Raw genomic sequence first — 27,400 nt, forward strand, 5'->3', positions numbered from 1 at the left:
GCCTTTCTTTCTCGGTTGAGAGCAACAGACGCAGCGATAAAATGTCAAGACGCTCGTTGCCTCCACTATTTAACTCTATTTCTAACAGCATCTGGGGATAAGGGAGTAATAGCTGTCTAATAAACCCACAACACTACATATTAAACTGAAAATAGCTTTATAATACTCCTCCTTGTCCCGCTAGGATCTTTCATCCAATCCATCCAATAATAAAAATAAATATTTTGCGAGTAGGAAAAAAAGAAGTTGTAAAAACACAAGTTGTGATATATTCCTTTAGAACAGAAAATAACTGCAAGATCATGGGTACTTTTTCAAAATCCGTTCAACAAGGTTGTAGTCTGAAAACAAAAGACTTTTGGTTTGATACAACACAAGAAGAATGTAGAACATTCGCTATAGGATTGTGAGTCTTGTAGCAAGCTGAAAACTGTATGAGAACTTTTAATGCATTCTGATTTAGGCAGATCTGTGTAGAGAAACGTTTTGAGACCTTTTTTGTGATTGGGAAGGTGTAAAAGCCCCTGTCAAGATGACAATAAAAAGTTGTTTTATTACCTATCCAATCACAAAATGCAAATTACCACCAGAACTTTAATATTACATCCCCAAAATCAAATCATTTCTTGCATTCACACCAACCTAAACTAAAACTAGACAATTAAGTTCTTTTACTTTTATTTTTAGCTAGCAGGAAGCCTGTGACATTCCTAGAGGCATTCTTCTAGCCTGTCGTCAAAAGTTCTTGTAAGCTGCTCTCAAGCAGCAGAGATCCCTGCAACCTTGATAAACCCTTGCAAAAGTTCTTGTTATCTGTCGCAGTATGTAAATGTATACTCATTTTCTAGGAAAATTACCTTTGAATTTAAGGACATTAAGAGTAACACTGCAGTCACTCCGAAATATGAGACATCCTTTTTTTGCGATAGCGGTGGGGTGTGAAAGAAATGTTTTGACGGTAACTGCTGGTGTAGAGCTATAAAAGATTTTTGTCCTTCACTCCTATTTGGTTTCAAGTGCTACACGTAGATTTGAATAGATTTATAAGCAGAGAGCTTGGAAATGTTAGTTCATATCAACTTTCAAATGCCAGGGGTATAGGACGAGTCTCTGAAAATGCACCAATTCCTGAAAATGCATGAATTTCAAACAAAAGGACAGCATTTACATGATGGGAGATTCTTTAAAGTCAATAAATTTTACTGATGAACTTTAGGGAAAGGTATACAATCCTTCTACATATATATTAGTTCAACATTTACACAGTGAAGAGAAACAGAGCTATATTATACACATTACTCAGGAAAGGAAACAGACCTTCTACATATCCAATATAGTTATTAAGCAAAAAAAACAACAATTGGTACAGAAGTGAATGGGTCAAATAGAAGCTATCACCAGAGAAATTGCATGTTTTGGAAGGAAAACTTTCATCCCTGACTTCCTTTTTTCCACTATCTTAATGCCCAATATTAGCTACGATTTCAATACAATGAACTCATTCTAAATTCTTGTTCACTGCTAAAAAAATGCAGCATTAAAGAACCATACATGTACAGTATTGATCTGTCAATTATCCTGACTCTGTGTTACTATTGTCAAGGCTTCCCCTTCATGTTTCATGCAAATAAATCTGAATTGCAAACAAGATTTTGCTAAAAAAAATATGTCTCAATATGAAATATGGTATTTCAAGTTCATCATGGATGGACAATCTGCATACTACATAATGAACCGATCAGACCAGTACATGTTCATATCTAAAGATGATGAACCAGGGGGGGAAATACACGGCAGCTCGGGGCGAAAGGCGAATTAGTGCTGCAAGTCAGGCGGCATGTTCGGGTTCGGTTCGGCAGGGTTCGGCAATTTTTTTCCGAACTTTGGTTTGGTTCGGGGTTCGGCTATTAATGCCAAAAATAAATTATTAACATAAAATAAGGAAATGCCAACCCTCGAAACAGATAATACATTTATTATAAATTTTGTTTCTGAAAAGAATAGTTATAAAAAATTGTTGCATAACTTTCTTTTATTTATTATAATCTTTAAACAAAAATAAGAGTCACTTCTACTTTCATTTTTTAAAATGAAATAAAAAAAAACAAAGAAAAAATATTGATAATGAGAGAATCAGGACAGAAATGGAATTACAAAGATCATATTTTTTTTTTCATGATTATTTCATGTAGCTATGATCATGATCGATTACAATGTTATTGCAAACGCTGCACGCAGCTTCTCCGATTGGAAATTGTCGATCGAGAATGTCGAAACAGTAGATAAACAACCTCCATTCAACTGTTATTATACTGGTAAAATTCACATTCCAAAGAATATGAAATGTTTTAGAAAGTCCCTATTTTCTGAAAAGTGGTTAATTCTGGTCAATCAATTACTTTAAAAAGATAAAATATCAGTCCATTCTTGGTCCAGAAAGATCGACGCTACGTGACTTCAAACATATTTCCAACACGAAAATGAGTACATGGGACTGTACTGTGTATTTTAGTGTTGTGAAATCACTCGGCGTTGATCTTCAGAACTAAGATGGAACTGATAATTAATCATTTCATTTTCAGTAATTGACCAGATTAAACCACTTTTTAGAAAATATTTACAATGGAAAAACGTTTCGAATTCGGAATACAAATTTTACATAATAGCAACTGAGAGCAGGTTGTTTGGACTTCCTGTTTCAACTTTCATTACCAACCATTTCGGAACGCGATCAGGGAACATGCGTTGATTTGGTTTGAATTTTTATCATTTCTGTTTTTTCTACCCTCATTCCTTCATCTCTTATTTATTTATCTTTTATCTTAATATGAAAATTTCAGAAGGTGAAATATGTATACTTTACCATTACTTTGTCTGTCACAAGGAATTAATTTATGTATTGTCTTTCTTTTTTAAATACAAAACAATTACATGTTAGTCCGATCACAATCGCGATCGATTACAGCAATACGTATAAATTCAACTACACTTTTAAACTGTGTTTAGCTTAAAATGTTCCCACATTTTATGAAGAAAAAAATAAATTCATGTTTATAAAAATATTGAAACTGATAAAAATTCAATCAAAGACGAGACCGAAGCTGTCATACTTTTTTCATTTATGAGGAATGAATTTATGTCTGGTCCTTTTCTTTATTAAATACAAAATAATTAGGTCCGATTACGATCACGATCGATTACGACAATATGTAATTAATCACGCTTTTATACCGAGTTTAGCTTCAAATGTCCCCTCATTTTATCAAGAAAAAATATATTCATGTTAATAAAATATTCTTAAGTTGATAACAGTTCAATCAAAGACAAGATGGGAGCTTTCATAGTGGATTTTAAAAATATTTTGGGTGGAATTCTTATTGTGCACAATCACTAACCAATGATTTTTTAATTTATTTTCCAATTAAATCTATGTAGTCCCCGCTGTTATGCATTTTACTTAGCAATATTAATGTGCCTTTTTTTTTTTTACCGAACCACCAAACCAGGCCTTTGCGTTCGGTTCGGTCCGGTAGTGCCAAGTTCGGCGAACTTCCGTTCGGTTCGGCAGTTCGGCTACAGCACTAGGGCGAATCCCCCCCAGAAATATTGCACTATGATGAAATAGGGGGAAAATACATGGGGGATTAGGGCATCCCCCATATATATATTCTATTGCACTATATTCATATCTAAAGATGATGAACCAGGGAAAACAAGGGGAGTACCTCTGGTAGTCTTGCCTCCATTATGCGATTCAATATAGCAGCAGTGCTGACTTTGAAAACGACTAGATAGAATAAGCATTCACAAAAAATGCCATTAATATAATAATATAATACTACATTGTACATATTTTGATCTTGATCAGGTGACCCAAGACTTGTGCAAGATGAGCAATGATACTGGATTACCCCTACATGTATGTCCACATTTCATTACAATATTCATATCTGATGATAAGCAAGGGGTAAACACACATGGGGGCTCAGGCCCCCCCCCCCCCTCATATATGTATTCTATTGCACTATATTCATATCTAAAGATGACGAATGAGGGAAAATATTACATGAGGGTTCAGGGGACCCCCTCCATACATATTGCATGATGAACCAGGGAGAAAAATTACATGGGGTTTAGGGAACCTTACAGTACCCCCCCCTCATACATGTACACGTGTACTCTAAATATTGCACTATATTCATATCTGAATATGATAAACCAGGGTGAAAATACACAGGGGCTTAGGGTGACCCCCCCATACATGTATTCTCTTGCACTGCATTCATATACATGTATAAAGATGATGAGCGAGGGAAGAAAAACACATGGGGACTCAGGCCACTCCCCCCTCCATGCTTTCTATTGCAATGTATTCATATCTAAGGATGATGAACCAGGGAAAAAATACATGGGGATTGATGTGACTCCCTACCCCATACAGGTATTCTATTGCACTATACAGTACATGTACATGTATATATGATGATGATGAACAAGGGGGAAAAACACAGGGACTCAGGGCAACCCCTCCTCCCCCATACATGAACATGTATTCTATTGCACTAGAACCAGGGAAAGGTTACACGACCCCCCCCCCCCTATATATATGTATTATATTGCACTATATTCAAATCTTAAAGGGATGGTCCAGGCTGAAAACATTAAATAGCGTAAAATACTAAAATTCACAGAAGACAATGCTGAAAATTATATCAAAATCGGATGAAAAATAACGAAGTTATTGAATTTTAAAGTTTATCAATATTTTGTGAAAACAGTCATATGCACATCCTCATGAATATTTATTAGGTGGGCTGATGATGACATATCCCCACTTTCCTTTTTCTTTATAATTACATGAAATCATAATTCTTTCATACATGTGTAAATGATGTGTCTCCATTAGGATGAAATAAGTTGTGGCAATAAATAACTAATGTGCAACTTAATCAGTTGTCAATCCAATTGTTTTAGTTCTTGGTAGAAAAATTTTGAATAAACTTTAATAATTTCATATAATAAAAGACAAAAGAACAAGTGAGGATATGACATCATCAGCCCACCTAATGAATATTCATGAAGACATGCCTAGAACTGTTTCACTGGAATAATGCAAATCTTTAAAATTCAATAACTTCATTATTTGTTATCCGATTTTGATGAAATTTTCAGCGTTTTGCTCTGTGAATTTTACTCTATTTATTTAGATATAAATATTTTTTAGCCCGGACCATCCCTTTAAGGTGATGAACAAGGGGGAAAAATACACGGGGCTGAGGATGACCCCCCCATCCCCGAAACATGTATTTTATTGTACTATAAAAAAAGATGAACCAGGGAAAAGATTACAACCAATTGATAATTTTGTTTACACTGCAAAAACTCCGGTGTTGATTTAACACCAGCCCGGAATCTATATATGTCCACACCAGAAAAATATTGAAACACCACCAGTTTGGAATCAAACCGATGCTGTTTTAATACTATTACTAATTGGTGTTGAATAAACACCTTCTGGTGTTAGACCAAAACGAAACTGGTGTTGTTTAACCCTTTTCTGGTGTGGACATACATGTATATAGATTCCGGGCTGGTGTTAAAACACCACCAGAGTTTTTGCAGTGTAGGTTTACTGGGTCTTCCCCATTTTCAAAACATTAGTGACTAATCAGAGGGCTGATATTACGATGGATTACCTTGAATATTAGGTGAAAATAATTGCGCAACAAAATATATGATCAATCAACAAGCTAGTTTGTGATGGGCACTGGGACACGATGACACACTTAAATTTGCAGCTTTTGAAGGGCCTTTTTTTAAACTGGGGTATTTTGGGAGATCATATGGCGGGGGGGCCTCCCAGGCTCCCCCTTGAGATCTCGGCCGTCGATCGCGCGAATGCGCAAAAAATTGGCAAGCAGGTTACCTGGGACATAATCTACAAAATTCTGTATTAATTTATTTCATGCAAATAATTATTAATTGATTATGCTAATTTATGCATAATTAGTATGCAAAATCATACTTTTTCCTCTGATTCCCCAAATAAGGCTCCAAATGTTCTAATTTTGGGTGAAGAAACTCTTTGTGGTGTTCTTAGCAAATGAACGAGAAAAATTGTGACATCTGATCAATTTCTTATATATTACTAGTATATTGTTTTTTGCAATTTCTTATGTATTTTTATGTATGTTTTTAAAATCTTTTGTTTTTCATTGTTTATTCAATGAACTTTGTTGGGGACTCTTTTGAGATCATGAAAAAAATAAATCCATATTAGACAAGCAAAACTAAAAATAATCATACATTTTAATGATTTTTTGTTGAAAACACAATTAGCATTGACTTTGTACACAAAATCACGTTTTTGAGGAATTTTTGGTCTGACATGCACTTAAAAAATGTTGCGTAATTTCAGAAACGCATACCCAGGCGTTGCAAATTTGGTCTCAAAAGATGCGCAAGACTTGAGAGTAAAGAGTCGCACGGCCGCGACCTAGATTGGGTTAAAGGCCACCGTTCACCTAACAACTGGTACACAATCCGATTTTGTTTCAAATCCCATTTTGCTTATTTTATGAAAATGTAAATGAAATGATTCTTTTTGAGGGTCAAATTACAGGTAACTGAAAGAATACAAATATAAAATGTTTGGATGATTGCAAGCCTCTATTTTGAAGTAAACGCCAAATAAGTTTCAAATTGCAATGATGTCATTACGACTCGTGTAGATATCATATTCAATTTTATTCTAATAAGGATGGTAGCATAGCCCCAGATTTGTACTGGTTTGATGATTTAGAACATCATGCAGTAAGATATTTCATCTCTCAGTATTAGCATCAAATTTATACTCCGTTTTATTCCATGATCGGGTCGCAGACCAATCATAAGGTGCATGGTGGCCCTTTTCTCTTTCTTTATCCATTTAACAGAATGAACAAAGGCAGAGAATGGCCGCAAATTATATTTCACCTTTCCATAGGTTGGATTCCAACAAGAGAAATCAGACTATCCTTCCAGAAAAGAAAACAAAATATCCATAAACATGAAACAAATTACAATCACTCTTGCAAATCTATAGAGAATGAGAGCTAAGCACGACATACTTTCATTGAATTCTAATTAAATAGAAGAAACAGAAATGCGAAGACACAATTAGACCTCTTCTGTCAAGTACTCCTCCCGGAATGGATCCCTGCTGAGTAGGAAGGACTTAATATGGAAACCCTATTCCCACCAGTGAATCAATCGGGAGGGAATTCATGTTCTAGTGACAGAATCAGATCAAGGGGAACCTTTCACAAAACATCTTGTCAGTGAATTGTTCTGAGCCAATCAGATGCATGGAACTCAGAAACTACATTGTGAACCAATAGGGATGGAATTCATGTTCTAGTGACAGAATCAGATCATAGGACACTTTCACAAAACATTCCTTGTCATTGAATCGCTCTGAGCCAATCAGACACAAGGAATTCAGGAACTTTCAACAGTTTGTCATTGAAAATTAATGACATGTATTTTTTATGATACCTCAGACTCAATGAGAAACTATCAACGGAAAACTGCAATGGGTAAGGGTGTTCGAAAAGGCAAAGTGTGTAAAAGAAAGTATTCAGATACATTCATACATAAGGCACACAAACTCTATTGATAATGAAATCACATTACTATTGTGGATCCACATTGTCATAATCATCATAGAAATCTAGTGCTTGTTTCATAACAAAATTTACAAACATGGTAATTTTGCTACAATTGAAATCTCGACTGATTGGCTAGTAAGCTATGTCACCACAGCAGTTCACATTATAATGCAATGTTACCATAGTTGTATATGTACTTCTCTATGAATTCTGGCTCCTGGTCTGTTGACTTTCTTTTGCTCTCAAAATCAAACAGACAATTTATGGATGAACACTTATGGAAATCTGACTTACTCTTTGACTGCATACGCCAAGACAAGGTCGGTTATGATGACAGAGAGACGCTGGAAGAGAATGGTGGCTGCTGACGCGTAGCCGAGGTTATCGACCTTGAGCATTTCAGGGTCGAAGAACACGGCGACCTGGGACAGGAAGTACTCGAACCATGCAAAGAACGGTGGGTAATCCAGGGTCCATTCTGAAGTGTCCTACAAGAAGAAGCATTGTGAGAAGTTTGAATAGGCTTCTCGTGTACTATAATCATAGGGCTACATGAAATCATGATACTGTATGCCGAAAGCATTGCTAGACTTTTCAAACATATACATGTAGCACATAATACATCAGGGCAACTTTGAAAAGTGTTTTACAGATTATAGAGATACATGTATATATTTTACACCAGTCATCAATTGTAAAAATGTACAATGAAATGTAACTTCTCCAATTCTAGGGCAAATCATGTGCTAAATCACTGCTATGTCTGGCAAACCATGAGTAACTTCAGGCTTGTATATTTACAAGCTTCTTGAACAGTTTACAGGAATTTGAATTCAATTTTGAACCTATAGATGAACATGTTCTGATCAACATTGAAATACATGTATGGTGGCCATTATGGCCATGATATTAAAACAAAAATTGACAAATAGCATAGATCAGCAAAAGATCTACTGGTTTTAAACCACAATATGCCGGTGACTGATGTAGAAATCAAATAACTGAAAAAGGAATGCTGATTCATAGCTGTTCACGTACTTCTACTCATATAAAACCCTTTGTATGAGTAGTATTACTATTTTCTTAATGAAATATTTAAAAGAGTTTTTCTTTTTATATGAACTTACCTCAAAATACCATTTGGAAACAGGAAGACTGTGTGTGATGGCTAGCCAGTTACGATGCACTTCAAAATCAGTAGATCGACTGAGTGGAAACGGGACAAAAATTTGTTTTTGAATGAGTATAGAAAGAATCACATATTATTTTCCTCGAAAATTGTAACCCCTCTCCCCCAAAATACAATAATTTAAAATAAACACAAAAATCCACTCACATTATGACAGAGTGAGAAATTCCCAATATTTCTACTTTTTTTACAAAGTATTTTTTTTCATGTGGTGCCACACTATATGTAAATATAAAAAGTGGTGATATGCATGTGTATCAAACCACTGGCCTAAATGTATATTTCATGAAAATTGATTTATATTTGTTTTTGCAGCTGTACCCTGATCAGGAAAGATCAGTTATTGATGATAAAAAATAAGACTTATTGTACGATAAACAGGAAATATAACATGAAAAAAAAATCAATTTTTTAATCACAAAAGGGGGAAATATCAACATTAATCTAATAAAAAGATTGCATTTCTGAAAAAGGATACCATACTGCAAAAAATACCCTATGGTAAAAAAACACTTTTATCCTACTGGTGAAAAGAAATTGTCACACACTAATTACATGTACATGTCATCATGTTACATCAAAATAGAGGCTTATTCACTGATAACCAGGAACAATGCCTACAATTTTCACAAGTAAAGGAAAATAATTCCACAAGAAAATATCAATGACAATATCCAAGTGGAAAGATTCCATTTATAAAAATGATACTACAAAGAAATTTGTCACGGTATTAAAAAAAAAAACACTTTAATCATATCGGTGGAAAAAAAATGGGACACCATCTATACTAATATGCTTGGACAATATACTCAATAAAATCCAATCCTTGGAGCTATAACGTATTATATTTCCCGCTGAAATTATTGGCTCATCTGTTATGCTATTTTCATGAACTTTCAGTCAGGCGCCCTTGCATTGGCCTCAAGGGATCGGGACGAGAATGCCCAGTCGTGGGATGTCGAATGCGGTGGAACCACCGATGTACTTGTAATGGCATTGTTGCTCGGCCGTCATAATCGCCTTCCCCGAAGCAGTGAATTATTGCAAAGGGTATAAGAGAAATTGATGACATCCGCAGGAGAGATGAGGTATTACAAAATAAGAGTGACCCAGAAAGTTACAAAACAAAGTTATGAAATGATTTTATGTATATTTGTCAGAAATCTTTTCCCCCACAATGAAAACAAGATAAAGCATCATCCAGGAATTCCCTAATATGATATATGTACATGTAGGTGTATTCATTATTGCATTAAGAATCAAATCTAAAACTAGATCAGGATTCTCAACTGCATAGTTCAGCCAAATATTAACATACATGTATGCCTCTGTCATTGACAGACCAAAGAGAATATATTACAGTACATTTCAGGCGAAAAATTAAATGTTTTATTTTCGGGGGATTACTTTTCACAACTCACTGCCTAAATCTGCAACGCTGGATGAGCTTTACAATAACATTGCAAATATATATTAAATTGGGATTTATCATGGCTCCTCTTTTATATTCCAGGAGCCCGTCTTACAAAGAGTTGCGATTGATCCAATCAATCGCAACTATGGAAAGCCAGCAATGTCAACATATAAAATGCATGTTTGCTAAAAAAAAATTCTAGATATGAATATATATCCAATAAATTCATTGATTTCTTGACAATTTGGTGTGCTCTCCATTGTTTACAAAGGACATTTTGCAAATTTCCTGTAAAAACAATTATGACACTGATGGATTTCCATAGTTACGATTGATTGGATCAATCGTAACTCTTTGTAAGACGGGGCCCTGGCCTCTTTGAGTATTTTGGTGGTGAAATTGCCCAAATCCCCCGCAATTTACATTATCGTGAGCATGAAAACTGGATAGACGGATGACCTGGAAATGAAAGTACTTAAAGCAAAGACCTGACACGTATGGAATACAGGCAAGAAATTGTATTTGATAATAATAATAGGAAAAACCCCCCAGATAGTTTGCAATATATCTCTATGGGCAGAGGCAGATAAACAATGCAAATTGAAGACTTTTTTACCACGATAAACAAACTTGTATCCATTACATCAAAGTTTTACCAATCAATACGAAATTTTATATCACATTTTCACAAAATATTTGTCTTATGAAGTTATGATATATGTATAATTTTTTAATCTTATGTGGCGATGAATTCAAACATGAAATAATAATAAATCTTAGATTTACCAAAACACAACATACATGAACAGACATCAATATACTGTATCTCACATGATCAAAACTTTGCCAGAGGCCAGCCAACCATCACATAGAAATTCCCCAGCCTCTTCATTCAAAAAAATCTCATCATCGACTGCCGTACCCTAACCTTACTAATTGGAACGGAAGACATGTTTTTCTTCCCCAGGGGCGACATGATAAAAAGTGAGGCAGCCAAAATAAATCTAGCCTATTTTGAGCCTCACCGAAAACAAGATTTGGTGTCAGCTGCTCTGCTCGATGCCCTCGCTTGTTTTTCTTGGGATTCACAAAATGATCTTTGCATCCACAGATGAAAGACAACTTTTCCGGGAGTTTTTAGGGGCGACTTTATTTCCGAGCCCGCAGGGGGAGGATTACCCTTTGTTCCAGGCCAAACAATGTTCGGTGTTGTGGAAATATATGTAACGAAGACTGGTAATAAAGTATCTTTCATGTACAGATCAATGAGCTCTGTACATAAAACAAATAGAAGGTACTGTTCTCCCATCTCTTTCCACTGGGTTTAATTTTATTGCAATGAAGAAAAATAGGTGCAGCTATGAATGGAAGTAATACCTCGGTCACATTTACTCTAAAGCGGCCATACGGCGAGTCGAAAACAGCCTTTTTAACATTTTTGTACCAGCTATACATAGGTGGCTTGAATATAAAATTATTTAAATGGCTGTTTTCGACTCGCCATACGGCCGCCGTAGAGCAAATGTGACCGAGGTATAAGTAATTATGGACAATCTCATTCAGAATAACAGTATGTTACACATAAAAGATTAAGGCCAGGGGCATTTACTTTGTCTATTACATGTACCTTGACAATAAAGGAACACTTTAAAAATATGTACTTGTACCTGTGTGGCTCTTTCTTACTTCTACCCCCCCGCCTCCCCTCCGCAAGCAGTTATGAACGAAAATCTCTATGTGAATTGAAAATTGAGGGGCATTTATTTCATTTTTAACCTGATATAAAGGATCACCGCAAAATGTATTACACCTGGAAGTAAATGTAGATCTAGTCTGATGTAGAAATGTCTGATTTTCAGAATAAGGAATGTATAAATTATTATTCTTGGGCAAGTCCAAGGTAATGTCCCATCAGATGTCAAAAATCATCTTGAATTAATGTAAACAACTGCCATAATAGATAATAGTGGAGCCAAAGTGTTAAAGCATCTATTTCCAGCGAAGCAAAATTTAAATTATGCAAATTTATGCAAGAATGTGTGCTTTCATTTGCATTTATGATCCAAAACACTGTACATGTATACATACATGGCACAATATTACGAAATTCATCTTAAATCAGTTTAATTCATTTTTTATTTAGTTCCTTTATTGACTAGAACCTTCATTTTACAGTGGATTCAAGGGCGATGCAGATGTCAATGGCTGCTGCAACTCACGGTTGCATATCTCATGGGGTGAGATTCTGTGGCTCTCGCACGAATTGCCTTCAAACGCTTACTTGTAATGCGCTCTGTCGAATCAATCACAGAGTCTGTAGTCACAGCACTGAAAGGTGGCGATAAATTTCAAGATTTTACATTGAGTTCAAATTCAGCATCGCAACTAATAATAGACATAAACGCACCCTACATGTAAATCCGACATGTGCAGTGAATCGACACAAGTTAAAATTATTTCACAAGCCAGCACAGTCAATAACCACAACACTCATCATACACATTACACAAGCATTATCACTCATTACAGGAAAATGTCAGAAATTATTTCCCCCTCAAAACCTAGACAGGAATAACCATTGTTATTCACAGGTTTAGATGTAACGTTACTGCTAATATGTTGTCTCTACGTACGGGCCCCCCAACACTCCAGTCTACATGTATTGGTGAGTGGAGCCAACGTAGTTCAGCAAAACCACTTTACAGAGTCTGAAGCTTTCGGTCTAGAGTAACTGCACCAGTGTACAGCCGCTTATTAATGGTTTATTCCACCCTGTAACTATTTTGCACTAACTATTTTAAAGCTCGTGGATAGTGTTGGTAAAGGATACAACAATTCCGGTTGAATGGATCTTTTCCATTGAATAACAATTGCTGATAACAATTCAATGTGAAATTGACAGAATTTCTTCTTGGAAATATCAAAATTTGAAATAAACACTGAGAAATAATATCATACATATATCATATTACAAGTGGAACGCCTCTGGCAGTCTCGCCTGCATTACGCGATTCGATATAGCAGCAGTGCTGACTTTGAAAACAGCTATTGAATAATAATTCACAAAAGAAAACATTCATATGATGATAAACTACTGTCCATTGACCCAAAATGACCTCTGACCATGATCATGTGATCTAAGATGTGTGCAAAACAATCATTTATTCTTGATTACCCTTATGTCTATTTTTCCATGGCATGAACTACATGGAGATCCATTAACTTTCTCAGTTATGATGCCAATTCAACAAATACCCCCCATATGACCAAAGTTCATTGACCCTTAATGACCTTTGACCTTGGTCCTGTGACCTGAATCTCGCACAGGATGTTCAGTGATACATGATTACTCTTATGTCCAAGTTTTGTTATTATTATTATTTATTCGGCAAACATTACAAAATACATTTCAGTATTTAATAATACAAATTACAAAATAAGAAATAACAACCATTGGAATGCCACAGACAGAAAAAGTTAACTGAATTACTGTGGCATAAAGCCTCCTGTCCCAATTCCAGTGGTTGATTTACAATATACAGTATATTAATAACTAAACAATAATAAAGTTCTCTTAATATAAAGGGGTGTAGCATGCGACATGAGTGATTGAAAACAATATGTGATATAGATAATATAAACCTGTATGGACGAATTATGGGTAAAGATATTTAAGTAATAACCATACCCCCTCTACAGTTAAGAACACAAATTTTCAATTCAATTTCAAGAGGGATACAGAAACCCAGAAATTGAAACATCCTTAATCCTTAATCAAATGAATTTATAATTACTAGTAAATGAAAATGACAGGGGGAATGAGAAGAAAACTGAAGGTAACAAAGAGAGAGAAAAGGAGAGAGTGGGTGAGAGAGAGGGGGGGGGGATGGGAAGGAAAAGAAAAAGTGACACAGGCAAGGAATTATCTTCTATGTTATGTAGCCTAGCTACCAGACCCGTATAGAGGGTGGCAAAATCATGAGCGGTGCTAGATAAAAAAATGCGTGCATTTGCTGATAAATATCATGAATCTCACCTTGATGCTAAATCCCGCTTCAACTGGTCTACATGTAGCGTGCATAACAAAGAAGACAAGATGGCGACAATAACAGACTGTGAGAAAACGCTCCTGCTCTTAATTATTTTTTGCTATTTTTTCGATTCATTTGAACATATACACGCTAAATATACTTTTAGCCCATTTAGAATCTACATAAGTTTGGGCTCAAAACCTAGAAAACAAGTAATAATATTTTGGAGTGCTCAACATACGGTAATTGTCTCCAAAATACTTGGTGCATGTAGAGCAATGGCATCCCGTCCCTGGCTCCATGGAGATAAAGCACTTCAGTGATATGACATTAATCTCTAACTCTAGGAGCCTCCTGGCTAGTCGAGCAAAATACAGGAATAACCGTCGTTTCTGGGGATTTATTCAACAATTTCTGACATTTTACTATCATCCCCATTCACCGACGGTAGTGTGTTAGTGTGAGCTTGCATGTGTTATCTCATCCTCCCTTTTGCCGATTAACTGTCCACACTTCGATATGCTTTTTTACATCGAATTTACACTCTTAGGATTTATAAACTACAAGATATCAATCTTTCATATATAATCAATGAATAACAGTCAACGAAATAGATTAAAAGGTGTGAAAATGGTACTTTACCGATGTTTACTTGCGACTTGGACACCAGAATCACTCCCAAAATGGCAGCCAAAATATGAGATATTTACAAACGAACAGAGAGTACATCAACAATTTACAAATGTGATATCGATATTGCTTTCGATATTAATTATTATGCGATCTGCTCCACATGCGAGCTAAACCGCTACGAACACAGGTAGCAGACGACATTCGATATATCGAGACAATTAAAAATCGATGACGTCATTCAAGATGGCAACTTGCAAGAAAAACCGTCAGCTCAGGTGAAAATGTCGATCATCCAGAGGATTTTTATCAATAACTCCGGTCCAAGGTACGCAATTACTTAAAGTGATTTATATTCCTGATAATTAATGCCAATGGAAACCATGAAACTGTAAATTTCGCTTGAGTTAAAAACAGTACTTTTAAATCACGACCTATAAAACGTTAGTTCACTTATACGTTGGCTGTACGTATGGGCCTCCAAGCTCTTCAGTCTATGTATTGATGAGTGGAGCCAACGTACATGCAGTTCAGCGGAACAACCAAAATACTGAGACTGAAGCTTTTGGTCTAACATTAGTCGGGCGATTGTTTACCAGGGGGTTGGGACAACTCAGACCACGGGACATCTCGGACCGCGGGCCGAATTGTCCCACCCATTTCAAGATTTTTTCCCCACAAATTTGCGTCTATTTTTCCGTCATTTCGAAATTTCTTGTAAAGATTTTCTAGAGACATGGTCTGTTGGTAATGTTCTTCACTTTCTATTACTTTTTTTTTGCTGAAATAAAAAAAAAAGGTGTAATTTTAGGCGTTTTTCGACAGCTCGCGATTCCCATAGGCGCGCGTGTATAAACTGTGTTGGTGCTCGGCTCGGCCCCGCTCAACAACTGACTTGATTTTGTGATCATTTCTCCTCAAGTTACCACTTTTATCGCAGAAGATGGACTTTCTTGTATTCCATTAACTCCATTTTTTCATCACAAGGATAAAATTCGTTGTATATGCACGATTCTGTTAAAGTTTTTCACCTTTTCTCTCTGATCGTAAGAAGCGAACAACCGATGAACGTTCCGCTGCTCTTCATTGCAATTCTACGTATCTTGGCCGCCGAAACTGGCGGGGTGGGATTCAGCCCGAATCCCCAATGGAAGTGGGCGTGCACAGTCAAAGAGCTTCTTCTTCTTCTCTATAAGTACAGCCCACCGTCTGGCGTATTGTCGTACTGCAAGCTGAGCTTGACTGAGTGAGAGAGAGTGAACTAGAGCTTGAAGCTACCTCTTGAAGCTTGGCAGTGTACGCACGTATAGGCTCTGCTTTTTTGGGGTAAATATATATATGTATTTTTTAATTTTGTCTATACATGTATATTGATTTTCCCTGGTGTTGAGCTTTAAGATTGTAATAATTTAATATTCTTCAATTTCTTTGACTGAGTGTGACTGGTGTGGATGTTTGAGTCGCACAAAAAATACTTAATGTGGATGGGGGCTCGGGGCGGTTTCACTCCTGCCCCCGAAATGTGAAAAAATATTCGCGGTGTAGATGTGTGGGCATGCCGGGCTGAGGGTAGCCATCAATAAAAAATGTGTTATTTGGGTGCTTAATTTTTAATCAAATTGATTATTTTTAGGCCTTTTTATTCATTTTTTGACATTTTATTTTTATATTGAGTTTCCCTGGTGTAGAGAGCTGAGTTTTAAGTTGCAATAATTAATATGCTTCAATTTCTTTGACTCTGAGTGTGACTGTGGTGTGGATGTTTGAGTCGCACAAAAAATACTTTTACCTGGGTGGTGGCTCGGGGCGATTTCACTCCTGCCCCCAAAATGTGAAAAAATATTGGCGGTGTAGATGTGTGGGCATGCCAGGCTGAGGGTATAGCCATCAATAAAAATGTTTTATTTGGGGGCTTAATTTTTAATTAAATTATTTCATTTTTTACAGGATTTAAAATAAAATGATGAAATTCATTGTGCCCCTTTCCATTCCTTGTTTTTCCCTGATTTACTTTAATTTCATTTCTTGGTCTTAAGGGTGGATGTCAGGCTGCCGGGGTGGAATTCAGCCGGAATTGCCAATGGAAGTGGACGTACTTGCACAGTCGTTAGCCTGGAGACTGAAGCCTTGCCCTGCAGTTGTGAATATTTTTTTCAATCAAGTTTTATAATACTCAGTTGGCCGGTTCAACAAGGGCCTCTCAGTCTTATTCCCATTTGAAATATAATCAGGGGCGGATCCAAAATTTCCCTACAGGGCCGGGGGGGCATTTTGTATAGGAATTTTTTGACAAAAGGTCTTCACTACCAAATCACAGTAATTTTTTCCCCAGGAAAAATTTGACAAGCAAAGAAAAAAAGGTTCTCAGTTGCCTTTTGAGTACCTCTCAAGGGGGGGGGGGGGGGAAGGGCCGAATGTGCCCCCCCCCCCCCCCCCCCCGATTCGCCACTGGAACTAATGTCCATTTCATTCATTTTTTTTTTTTACAGGAGGAAATAATAGAGTAAGAAGTTTTGTGTTTCGTATTTTTACCAATTATTGTTTATTCAATATAAAATGTATTTAATTTAGTATTGTTCCAAAATGCATCACTTAATTAACTTATTCAAATTTGAAATGTAAACATTAATAAAAATGAATTGTGATCTTTGAATAAATATATTCTGTAAATTGTAATATTTTTAAATCATATTTTATCTCCATTCTTATCATTGTCTCCTTTTCTCTTTATGTTCATCACTCTCATTTCAATTAAATTCATATTCTGTTACTGGTATAAAAAAAGACAACAATACTAAACACTGATACATCGATCAATAGAAAAAAAAAAGAAAAAGAGGGGAAATACAAAGAAATGACAGGTACATGGAGGGGGGGGGGGGGTAACAACAAATCATGCTTGTCTGGGTTTTAAAAACAGAAGGGTGGTCAATACAATATTGCAATTAGCAGATTATGAAGAGGGTTTTGTTTTTATCAAATGATTTTTGCAGTTCCTTATGAAACTTTGGAGTGATGTTGTTTTTGTTTTTCTTTAATAGAATATCACCCATTCTAGAAAACTGAACTCTGTATCTAACACTAAGTTGCCTTAGTGTTGTTTTCCAATCTACATTTTCTAGTTCCTGGTATCATAATTATGGATGTAATCATTTAAGGTGTACCAGTTAGAAAATTGTTGACTTTTATATTATTTACATGAATTATGCAAGTTGCAGTTCACGTAGTTGATAAAATGTTGACACAAGAGATGGTGGGAGGAATGGAGATGATGGGAGAGAATGAGGCGAATGGGAGGAGCATTCCTTTCAAGAAAATAAATCAGGGAGGAACAAGGAATGGAAATGAATTGAATCATTTTAAATCCTGTAAAAAATAATAATTAAATTAAAAATTAGGCCCAGAAACAGAAAATTGATTGAAAAAACCCCCCATATTATTCACAACTGCAGGGCCAAGCTAGTCTCCCAGCTCAGGCTGTGCACATGCGTCCACTTCCCCCATTGGTGTTTCCGGCTAATTTCCACCCCAAAAACAGTTGTGTGGCTTACTCAAGTAAGCCACACCACAAAAAGGCACAGAACTAAACTTAAGTTTTACACCAGGGAAAATGAATTACAAACAAAGAGGGAGCAATTGAAGCAGGCGAGCTTGTAATTAAAATCCTGTAAAACTTAAAAAAATTTAATATAAATATATGAATGGGGGGGGGGGGGGGGGTTGAGTATAAAAAAAAATTAAGGGGGTTTGAATGCCTGTAACCACCCCCTGCGTACGCCACTAAATTGAAGCATATTAATGCAAATTAAAACTCGGCTCTCTACACCAGGGAAACTCAATATGAAAAATAAAAATGAAATTTATATACAAAATAAATAGGCCTAAAAATAATAAGTTAAATTAACAAGTGGAATGCCTCTGGCCGTCTCACCTGCATCACGCGATTCAATATAGCAGCAGTGCTGATTTTGAAAACTACTATAACTCGCACAAGATGTTCAGTGATACTTGGTTACTCTTATTTCCACGTTTTATGAACTAGACCAATACACTTATAGAGATATGATGGCAATTCAACAAATACCCCCAACGTGGCCAAAGTTCTTTGACCTTACATGACATTTGACCTTGATCATGTGACCTGAAACTCGCACAGGATGTTCAGTGATACTTGATTACTATTATGTCCAAGTTTTATGAACTAGACCAACACACTTTCAAATTTATGGCTGTAATTCAACAAATACCCCAATTTGGCCAAAGTTCATTGACCCTAAATGACCTTTGACCTTGATCATGTGACCTGAAACTTGCACAGGATGTTCAGTAATACTTGATTACTATTATGTCCAAGTTTCATGAATCAGATCCATAAACTTTCAAAGTTATGATGGTAATTCAACAGATACCCCCAATTCGGCCAAAGTTCATTGACCCTAAATGACCTTTGACCTTGGTCATGTGACGTGAAACTCATGCAGGATGTTCAGTGATACTTGATTAACCTTATGTATAAGTTTCATGAGCTAGGTCCATATACTTTCTAAGTTATGCTGTCATTTCAAAAACTTAACCTCAGGTTAAGATTTGGTGTTGACGCCGCCGCCGCCGTCGGAAAAGCGGCGCCTATAGTCTCACTCTGCTATGCAGGTGAGACAAAAATCAAGCCCCCTAATGAAACATTTTCTATTGATGGCTACCCTCAGCCCAGCATGCCCACACATCTACACCGCGAATATTTTTTCACATTTTGGGGGCAGGAGTGAAATCGCCCCGAGCCCCCACCCAGGTAAAAGTAATTTTTTTGCGACTCAAACATCCACACCACAGTCACACTCAGAGTCAAAGAAATTGAAGCATATTAATTATTGCAACTTAAAACTCAGCTCTCTACACCAGGGAAACTCAATATAAAAAATATAAATAAAATGTATAAAAAAAATAAAAAGGCCTAAAAATAATCAATTTGATTAAAAATTACGCCCCCAAATAATTTTTTTTTTATTGATGGCTACCCTCAGCCCGGCATGCCCACACATCTACACCGCAAATATTTTTTCACATTTCGGGGGCAGGAGTGGAAACACCCCAAGCTCCCATCCACGTTAAGTATTTTTTGTGCGACTCAAACATCCACACCAGTCACTCAGCCAAAGAAATTGAAGCATATCAAATTATTACAATCTCAAAGCTCTACACCAGGGAAAATCAATATAGACAAAATAAAAAACTACATATATATATTTACCAAAAAAAAAGCAGAGCCTATAGGTACGTCCTGACCCCTTTCTTCAAGCTCTAGTTCACTCTCACTCAAGCTCAGCTCTTTGACTGTGCACGCCCACTTCCATTGGGCTTGGGGATTCGGGCTGAATCCCACCAGCAAGTTTTGGCGGCCGAGCTACGTAGAATTGCGATGAAGAGCAGCGGACCGTTCATCGGTTGTTCGCTTCTTACGACCAGAGAGAAAAGGTGTAAAACTTTAACAGAATCGTGCATATACACCGAATTTTATCCTTGTGATGAAAAAATGGAGTTAATGGAATACAAGGTCAAGAAAGTCCATCTTCTGCGATAAAAGTGGTAACTTGGGGAGAAATGATCACAAAATCAAGTCAGTTGTTAAGCGGGGCCGAGCCGAGCACCGACACTGTTAATACACACGCGCCTATGGGAATCGCGAGCTCTCGAAAAACGCCTAAAAAAAGTAAAATTACACTTTTTTTTTAATTTCAGCGAAAAAAAAGTAATAGAAAGTGAAGAACATTACCAACTGACCATATCCAAGGCTCCACATTAACTTTTTTTGGTGGTGGCCCGTTCGGGCCACCAAAACCTTCAAATAATTTTTTTTGGTGGCCCATATTAAAGTTTGGTGGCCCGAAAAATATAAAGAAAAACATTAAAAATTAATAAATGGGTATAAATGGTTTAACCACTGTAAAAAAAAATGAAAGAAAGTAATAAAAGGGCAAAGAAAGTAATAAAAGGGCAAAAAAAGTGTGAGAAAATTCCTTCCCTAAATTTGCCAAAATGTTGGAAAAAATTCACATTTCATATTAATGAAATGCCTTCCCAAAGTATTTACTTTCTCAAGAGTTGTTTAAGAAGTCATTTATAAACAAGAAAGAAAGTAACTGTCTGTTTATTTTTGGCTAGAAAAGACAAGAAAAGACACAGCTTCGAAAGAAACCAAGTAACAACATACATACAAATGCACATGTGGGACTGTGATGTACTCACCTAGATGTGTTTTTATGTGTATTATTTTCATTTGGAAATCGGTCTTTTTGAGTCAAAAGAGAGGTCATGATTCCTCTTTTTAATGCTTGCAAATAATCAGGATACACCAGATTTTAGCAAAAAGGTCTGTAGTCGTAGAACTAGAAGGGCATTTCATTGGTGTAAAATGTGACTTTGACTTGGATTTTCAGTTCTGTGGAAGATTTCTTAGTAGCAACATTTCGTATTGCAGCTCCCCGAGTCTGAATAGGCTGCTAACGCACAGCTGCTTCAAGCATGAAAAGCTCACGCCAGCCGGCCGGCTGGATAAAAGCTACTTAATGCTATAGCGGTAGGCCAACTTTGTGTGTGTGTTTGTGTGTAGATCAACAAAAAGGGCGCATGACAAACTGGCTTGCAATTTGAACTGTAGAAAGTTGATAAATGCGTGCAAAATTAGGGAGAAAACTTGCGCTATTCTGAAAATTATTGGTTGCCCGATTCGGGCCACCAAAAATTAATATTTTTCAATAATGGTTGCCCGCGGTGAATTTCTGGTGGCCCTGGGCCACCGCTAATGTCGAGCCTTGCCATATCTCTAGAAAATCTTTACAAGAAATTTCGAAATGAGGGAAAAATAGACGCAAGTTTGTGGAAAAAAAATCAAGAAACGGGTGGGACAACTCGGCCCACGGTCCGAGATGTCCCGTGGTCCGAGTTGTCCTAACCCAGAGAGCTCCCGCCCGCGCAGCGGGCGGGAGCCCAGAAGCTTACCGTGTATTTTACCATTGTCACCGGACTAGGGTGATTTATGGTCTAAATATTTCTCCAAATGAATTGTGAAAACAGAAAGTATACAATTACCACGATTATATGGATGAAGGTCTAACGAGTGGCAGATTCCTGACATCTGGGCACAGTCTGGAACCTCAAAAAAACGAAAAGTTCTCTCCTTCTACCCCGTCTCGATCGGCCATTTTTGTTAAAAATCGTAACAAAATGGCCAATCGAGACTGGGTAGAAGGAGAGAACTTTTCGTTTTTTTGAGGTTCCAGACTGTGCCCAGATGTCAGGAATCTGCCACTCGTTACTCCGTTAGACCTTCATCCATATAATCGTGGTAATTGTATACTTTCCGTTTTCACAATTCATTTGGAGAAATATTTAGACCATAAATCACCCTAGTCCGGTGACAATGGTAAAATACACGGTAAGCTTCTGGGCTCCCGCCCGCTGCGCGGGCGGGAGCTCTCTGGGTTAGAGTTGTCCCTGATTCGTTTACCAGACCCTCGTCAAACGTTACCTCACTAACATTATTTACAACACATGGGACCACGTAAAAAAAGGAACTGATTTGAAGAATCGACAGCTAATATTGATCGAAAACGTCATAGCATGCATATAAATGATTCTCAACTGAAATTTTATAATTAAAACATGACACAGATTCATCAGAATTTGCTCATTGAACTTACTATGAAGGAATAAGCAAGCATTTCAATGTGGAAATACACGCCACGACGACCCAGATGTAGGCTGCCATTTTCATGAATGCCTCCCTCTTTGGTTTTTGTTCGAACAGTACGATTGAGTTAGAAGAAATTCGATTTTTTAGTTTTATAATAGAAGTGAGTCATTCATTTATTTCTTTATAGGTTTCATTTTCTCATTTGCATATTTTTAATCAACAACAGTTATCCTGTTATAGGTAATAAAGGCTAATTCATTTACATAAAAAGATAAGAAGAATCATGTTTTATCAAAATCGGACGTCACGGTAAAATAATAAAAGTAATAATAATGATGATGAGGACGATGATGATGTGATGATGATAATGATGAATTGATGATGATGTTGATAATAATAGTAATAATAATAATGATTATAATAACAATAATTCCATAATCATCAATGCAAAAATAAAGCTTTCCTACTTTTCTTATTTTTCGTTTATCTTCTTTAAATATTTTTATTTATTCCAGATTCGTATTCTTTAGGGCCATGCAATAGCAATTGTTTCTATTCAACATTGCTCATTTTCTATTTTAGTGTATCTCTTGTAAAAATGTATGTAATTAGTCATGAATATATTCACCCCAGTTTGTTTCTTTGTTTGTTCTGATAGGTTTAAAACGATTAATCTAACATAATTTGGCGGTCTATGGCCCATTAACTAAGCTTTATAGTTGGTTAACGCGTTTCTTTTTCATTTTCTCATCGATAGCTGCAGCTAACCATTATTTATTTATTTATTTATTTATTTCTGATATTTTGACAGGGTAGCCCATTCACCAATAAGTAGTGGTCTTCCATGGGGCCCTGAATAACAATAAACATATTTACAAAATGCATAACATATGTACAGAATGTTACGGCATTAAAATTCACATTAGGATTTGAATGTAAAACGAAACATTAACAAACTTAGCAGCAAACAAAAGGCAGACGGACACTCGTTTGACGTATAATCGAATATAAATAAATCAAATTAACTAAGAACAACATCTTGAAAATACTGATGATATACACCAAATCATCAAGGTCATGCTAACACAAAATACGCACAACAGTGGATGTTCTGCAAGTTATTCATAAATTACAAGTTCTTTTAAACATTCTCTTAAATGAAATGACAGAAGGAGCTGTTCTAATTGAATTATCAAGCTTATTCCATTCAAATATTGAAGAAACAATTGGACTACACTTATAACAATCAGTTCGAAACTTGGGCACGCGTACATATCCACTGTCTCTCTGTCTGGTATGATGTTCATGTACATCATTTGGATTGGTTAAGTTTACCTGAAGGTAAGAAGGTGCTAAATTATGAACACATTTATATATCATCAAAACACGACTGAGCTCAAATCGTTTGTCTAGTGTCATCCATTTAAGACTTGCGAACAAATCAGCCGACGCACAGTGGGCCAGAATGAGTTGAAAGTGTGCCAAAATTATATTCCGTGTTAGATTTTTACTTTAACATGTTGATTATGGGTAATTTTGGACGTAGAATCCACTGAACATAATTTAAAGCCGATATGACGTTACCTTGATACCAAATTTTGATTGGCTACTTAAAACCTATCTGTGAAAAGACAAATTACGCTTAACAATGTGTAGTATATAAACTTTGTGTTATGTACTAGTTTAAGATTGACCAGAGTGAATGTTGGATTATGCTTTACCCATGCCTAAAAAGTGTGTATGAGATGCCGAAAATAATTTTATGGCATCAAACTGATCATTAATTAGATTTATATTAAAAAAAACTTTTAAATCTGAAAAATATTAACCGTGCTTTTATCAATCTGTGTTGACTTGTGTAAAACGCAGAGTATATAACACCACGAATGTATTACTATGAGGAGGGTTTTTGACTGAAATTATTCTACAAGTAAGTTTTATCTCTGGAAGAGTTGTGGGTATAGCCCTCATTTGCGTTAGCAACCTTTATTTCATTTATATTATGCCCGGAATTTATGTCATTTTCATTGAATGGAAGGGGAGTCGTCCTCGCCGTGCAAAAGCGAACGGCGATGTACACCCATACGGTGCGCTACGATGACTGCGCGGTATAAAAATTACCGTTTTTTAGCAGGTTTTGGGGGTGTTGTGTCAAGTAAAATCGGCTCTAACATGAAAACGGGCAAAAACGGGCAGCTAAATTTGGTATCGACTTAAAGCTTAGACATCGGAAAAAATGATGCTTATAGAATTTAGACGGAAATCCACGGAAATCCAAACGTTTCTTATGTAAATGCAAAAAACATGGATTTTCAGCCTATTTCGAGGAATAATCATCCTATAAACCTCCTGAAAGATGTTTTTTATCTACTTTGAACCCTTCCACACGAAAAAAGAAAATATCAGGATTATGTGGGAGCCATTTCAGATTCCTACAAGAAAAACCTTCTGTGAAATGGCCTGTTTTTCAACTAGGTTGTCATATACGCGACATTTCACAAAATGTCACATTTTACGATTTGAGGTAGGAAATTAACAACCTTTATGCAATTCCAGAATGAAATATTTTGCTGAAGTATTCTTCAAAGTGTTATCTTTCAGCTGGGCATGACAAAAATCAAAAATCTGAAATTGCACAAAATGACTTTTGGCGCACTTTTGTTTCGCCCCGGCCCACTGTGCGACGGTGTGTCGTATGTCTTGTTCAATATTATTCTTGCAGCCCTCTTTTGAATTTTTTGCAGCTTAATTGTATGGGATTGAAATATATTCGACCATACAGCAGAACAGTAATCAAATCTTGGCAACACTAAACTGTTATAAAGCAACTTTAAAGGGGAATCCAGCCTTGGTCATAAAATGTTGTGTTGGGAAGGAGAAAAATAAATTAAACAGAATGGTGAAAGTTTGAAAGAAATCGGACAAGCAATAAGAAAGTTATAGCTGCTTTAAAATTGAGATCACTAATACTATGTAGATTTCAAATTGGCAACTGGGTAAGTAAATTATGACAAGGGGCAAGGACAACTTTACCATAGGCCATGTACTTTATTATCAGGGATTAGTGGTTTTCTCTTAAGTACCCATTCCCCTGGGGCAGTAATCTAAATATAGCCCAGGTAGTATATTGTTTTATGTCCTCATGAAAGAAAAATATAATTTGAAATAAAACTTTTGGGAAAAAATGACATTTTAACCATAATATGTATTGGAGTACATGGAAGAGTAGTCCTTGCCTTTACATCCCTATGACATCCCATATGCGGCAAATTTGAAGTCTCTATTGGTATAGTGAAATTCATAACTTTCTTGTTGTTTGTCCAGTATTGTTCAAACTTTCACCTATCAACTTGTCTGATTTTTCTTTTCCTTATAAAAACCAGTTTTTATTTGGGTTGGATCCCCCTTTAAGGACTGCACAGGCAAAGAACTTTTCGCTCTCTTTATTATGCCAATACTTTTCTGAGTAAGTTTACATACATTTTCAATTTGTTTTGACCATTTCAGTTCTTCATCTATCAAAACTCCTAAGCATTTGGTGAATTGAACTCTATTTATCAAATCACCGTTTAACGAAATCGTGAAAGAATCTATTTTCCTGAGATTAGCACGAGAACCTATTATCATGACACAAGTTTTTTCAGTGTTGATGACGAGCTGATTATCTTTAATCCATGCCATGACCTTGTATAATGCAACAGTTAATTTTTCTTCCAAAACTGTCGCATCATTCGCACTGACGGTAAGTGTCGTGTCGTCAGCGTACATATCTATGATACCTTCATGAATACATTCAGGTAAACTATTAACATACTGTATATTGAAAATAAAAGGGGACCTAGAATTGACCCTTGTGGCACGCCTAATTTGACGATTGAAGGGTGCGATTTGGCTCCTTTGAATTGTGTCACTTGTTGTCGATCAAATAAATATGATTTGAACCAAGTGATAGTCCTATTACTGCAACCAATGCAAGCTAATTTCTTTAAAAGCAGCTCATGGTCCACGGTATCAAAGGCCTTCCGAAGATCTATGAACGCAACTCCAGAAATCAAATTGTTATCAATGTTTAACGACCACTGATTTACAAGTTTTGCAAGAGCAGTAGTTGTTGAATGCATAGGCCGAAAACCAGATTGATTTGGGTGTAATAAATCATTCACGTCCAAGAATTCACTTAGCTGTTGGTGAACAGCCCTTTCTAAAATTTTACTCACGATCGGTAATATAGAAATGGGGCGGTAGTTATTCAACGAAGACATATCACCAGATTTAAATATTGGTACTACCCGAGCCTTTTTCCATTCACGAGGAACAACTCCAGTAGAAAGGGATTTGTTAATAATATCACAAAGGGACTCTGCGATAACATTTTTTGTCATCTTTAAAAGTTTGCAGCTGACATGATTTTCCCCAGTTGATTTATCTATACTAAGATTATCAGTCTGTTTCAAAACAAAATCTCTAGTGATCAACTTTAGCTCAAATTGAGAGTGAATTGAACCAACATTTGTATCATCTTCTACTTGAACTCTCTGTTGAGACGTATCCCTTTGCAGGTCCTTAGTAATATCAGTAGCATTTGAAATTAAAAAGTCATTAAATGCTTCAGCAATATTTGCATTGCCCGATACATCTGTTCCATCTACGTTTATGGTGTTGGGAGAAATAGGTAATGACTTGGGCACAAGTTCTCTCAAACATCTCCACATTTTCTTACTTTTGTTATGATTTTGTGAAATCTGGTTTGCATTATATTATTTTTTACTTTTTCTCATGAGATGAATAACTTTATTT

The 27,400-nt window shown here is 36.2% G+C and overlaps 1 protein-coding gene across 3 annotated transcripts in view; it reads right to left on the reverse strand.

Annotated features, from left to right (window-relative positions):
* LOC129261353 (probable dolichyl pyrophosphate Glc1Man9GlcNAc2 alpha-1,3-glucosyltransferase) overlaps positions 1-22,705 on the reverse strand; it is a 52,144-nt gene extending 29,439 nt beyond the window's left edge. The window contains exons 1-4 of one of the 3 annotated variants that reach the window (XM_064099096.1): positions 22,611-22,700; positions 14,289-14,316; positions 8,777-8,855; positions 7,944-8,137 (exon numbers count right to left, since the gene is read on the reverse strand). In XM_064099096.1, the coding sequence (XP_063955166.1) occupies positions 7,944-8,047 (104 nt within the window). In that variant the 5' untranslated portion in view covers positions 8,048-8,137; positions 8,777-8,855; positions 14,289-14,316; positions 22,611-22,700. Of the gene's footprint in view, positions 1-7,943; positions 8,138-8,776; positions 8,856-14,288; positions 14,317-22,610 lie in introns of all 3 variants that reach the window. The other 2 variants (XM_064099095.1, XM_064099093.1) reach the window with 2 other exon arrangements.
* Positions 22,706-27,400: the final 4,695 nt, after the last annotated feature.

Source organism: Lytechinus pictus, chromosome 5 (assembly GCF_037042905.1).
Source record: "Lytechinus pictus isolate F3 Inbred chromosome 5, Lp3.0, whole genome shotgun sequence".
Taxonomy (NCBI): Eukaryota; Metazoa; Echinodermata; class Echinoidea; order Temnopleuroida; family Toxopneustidae; genus Lytechinus; species Lytechinus pictus.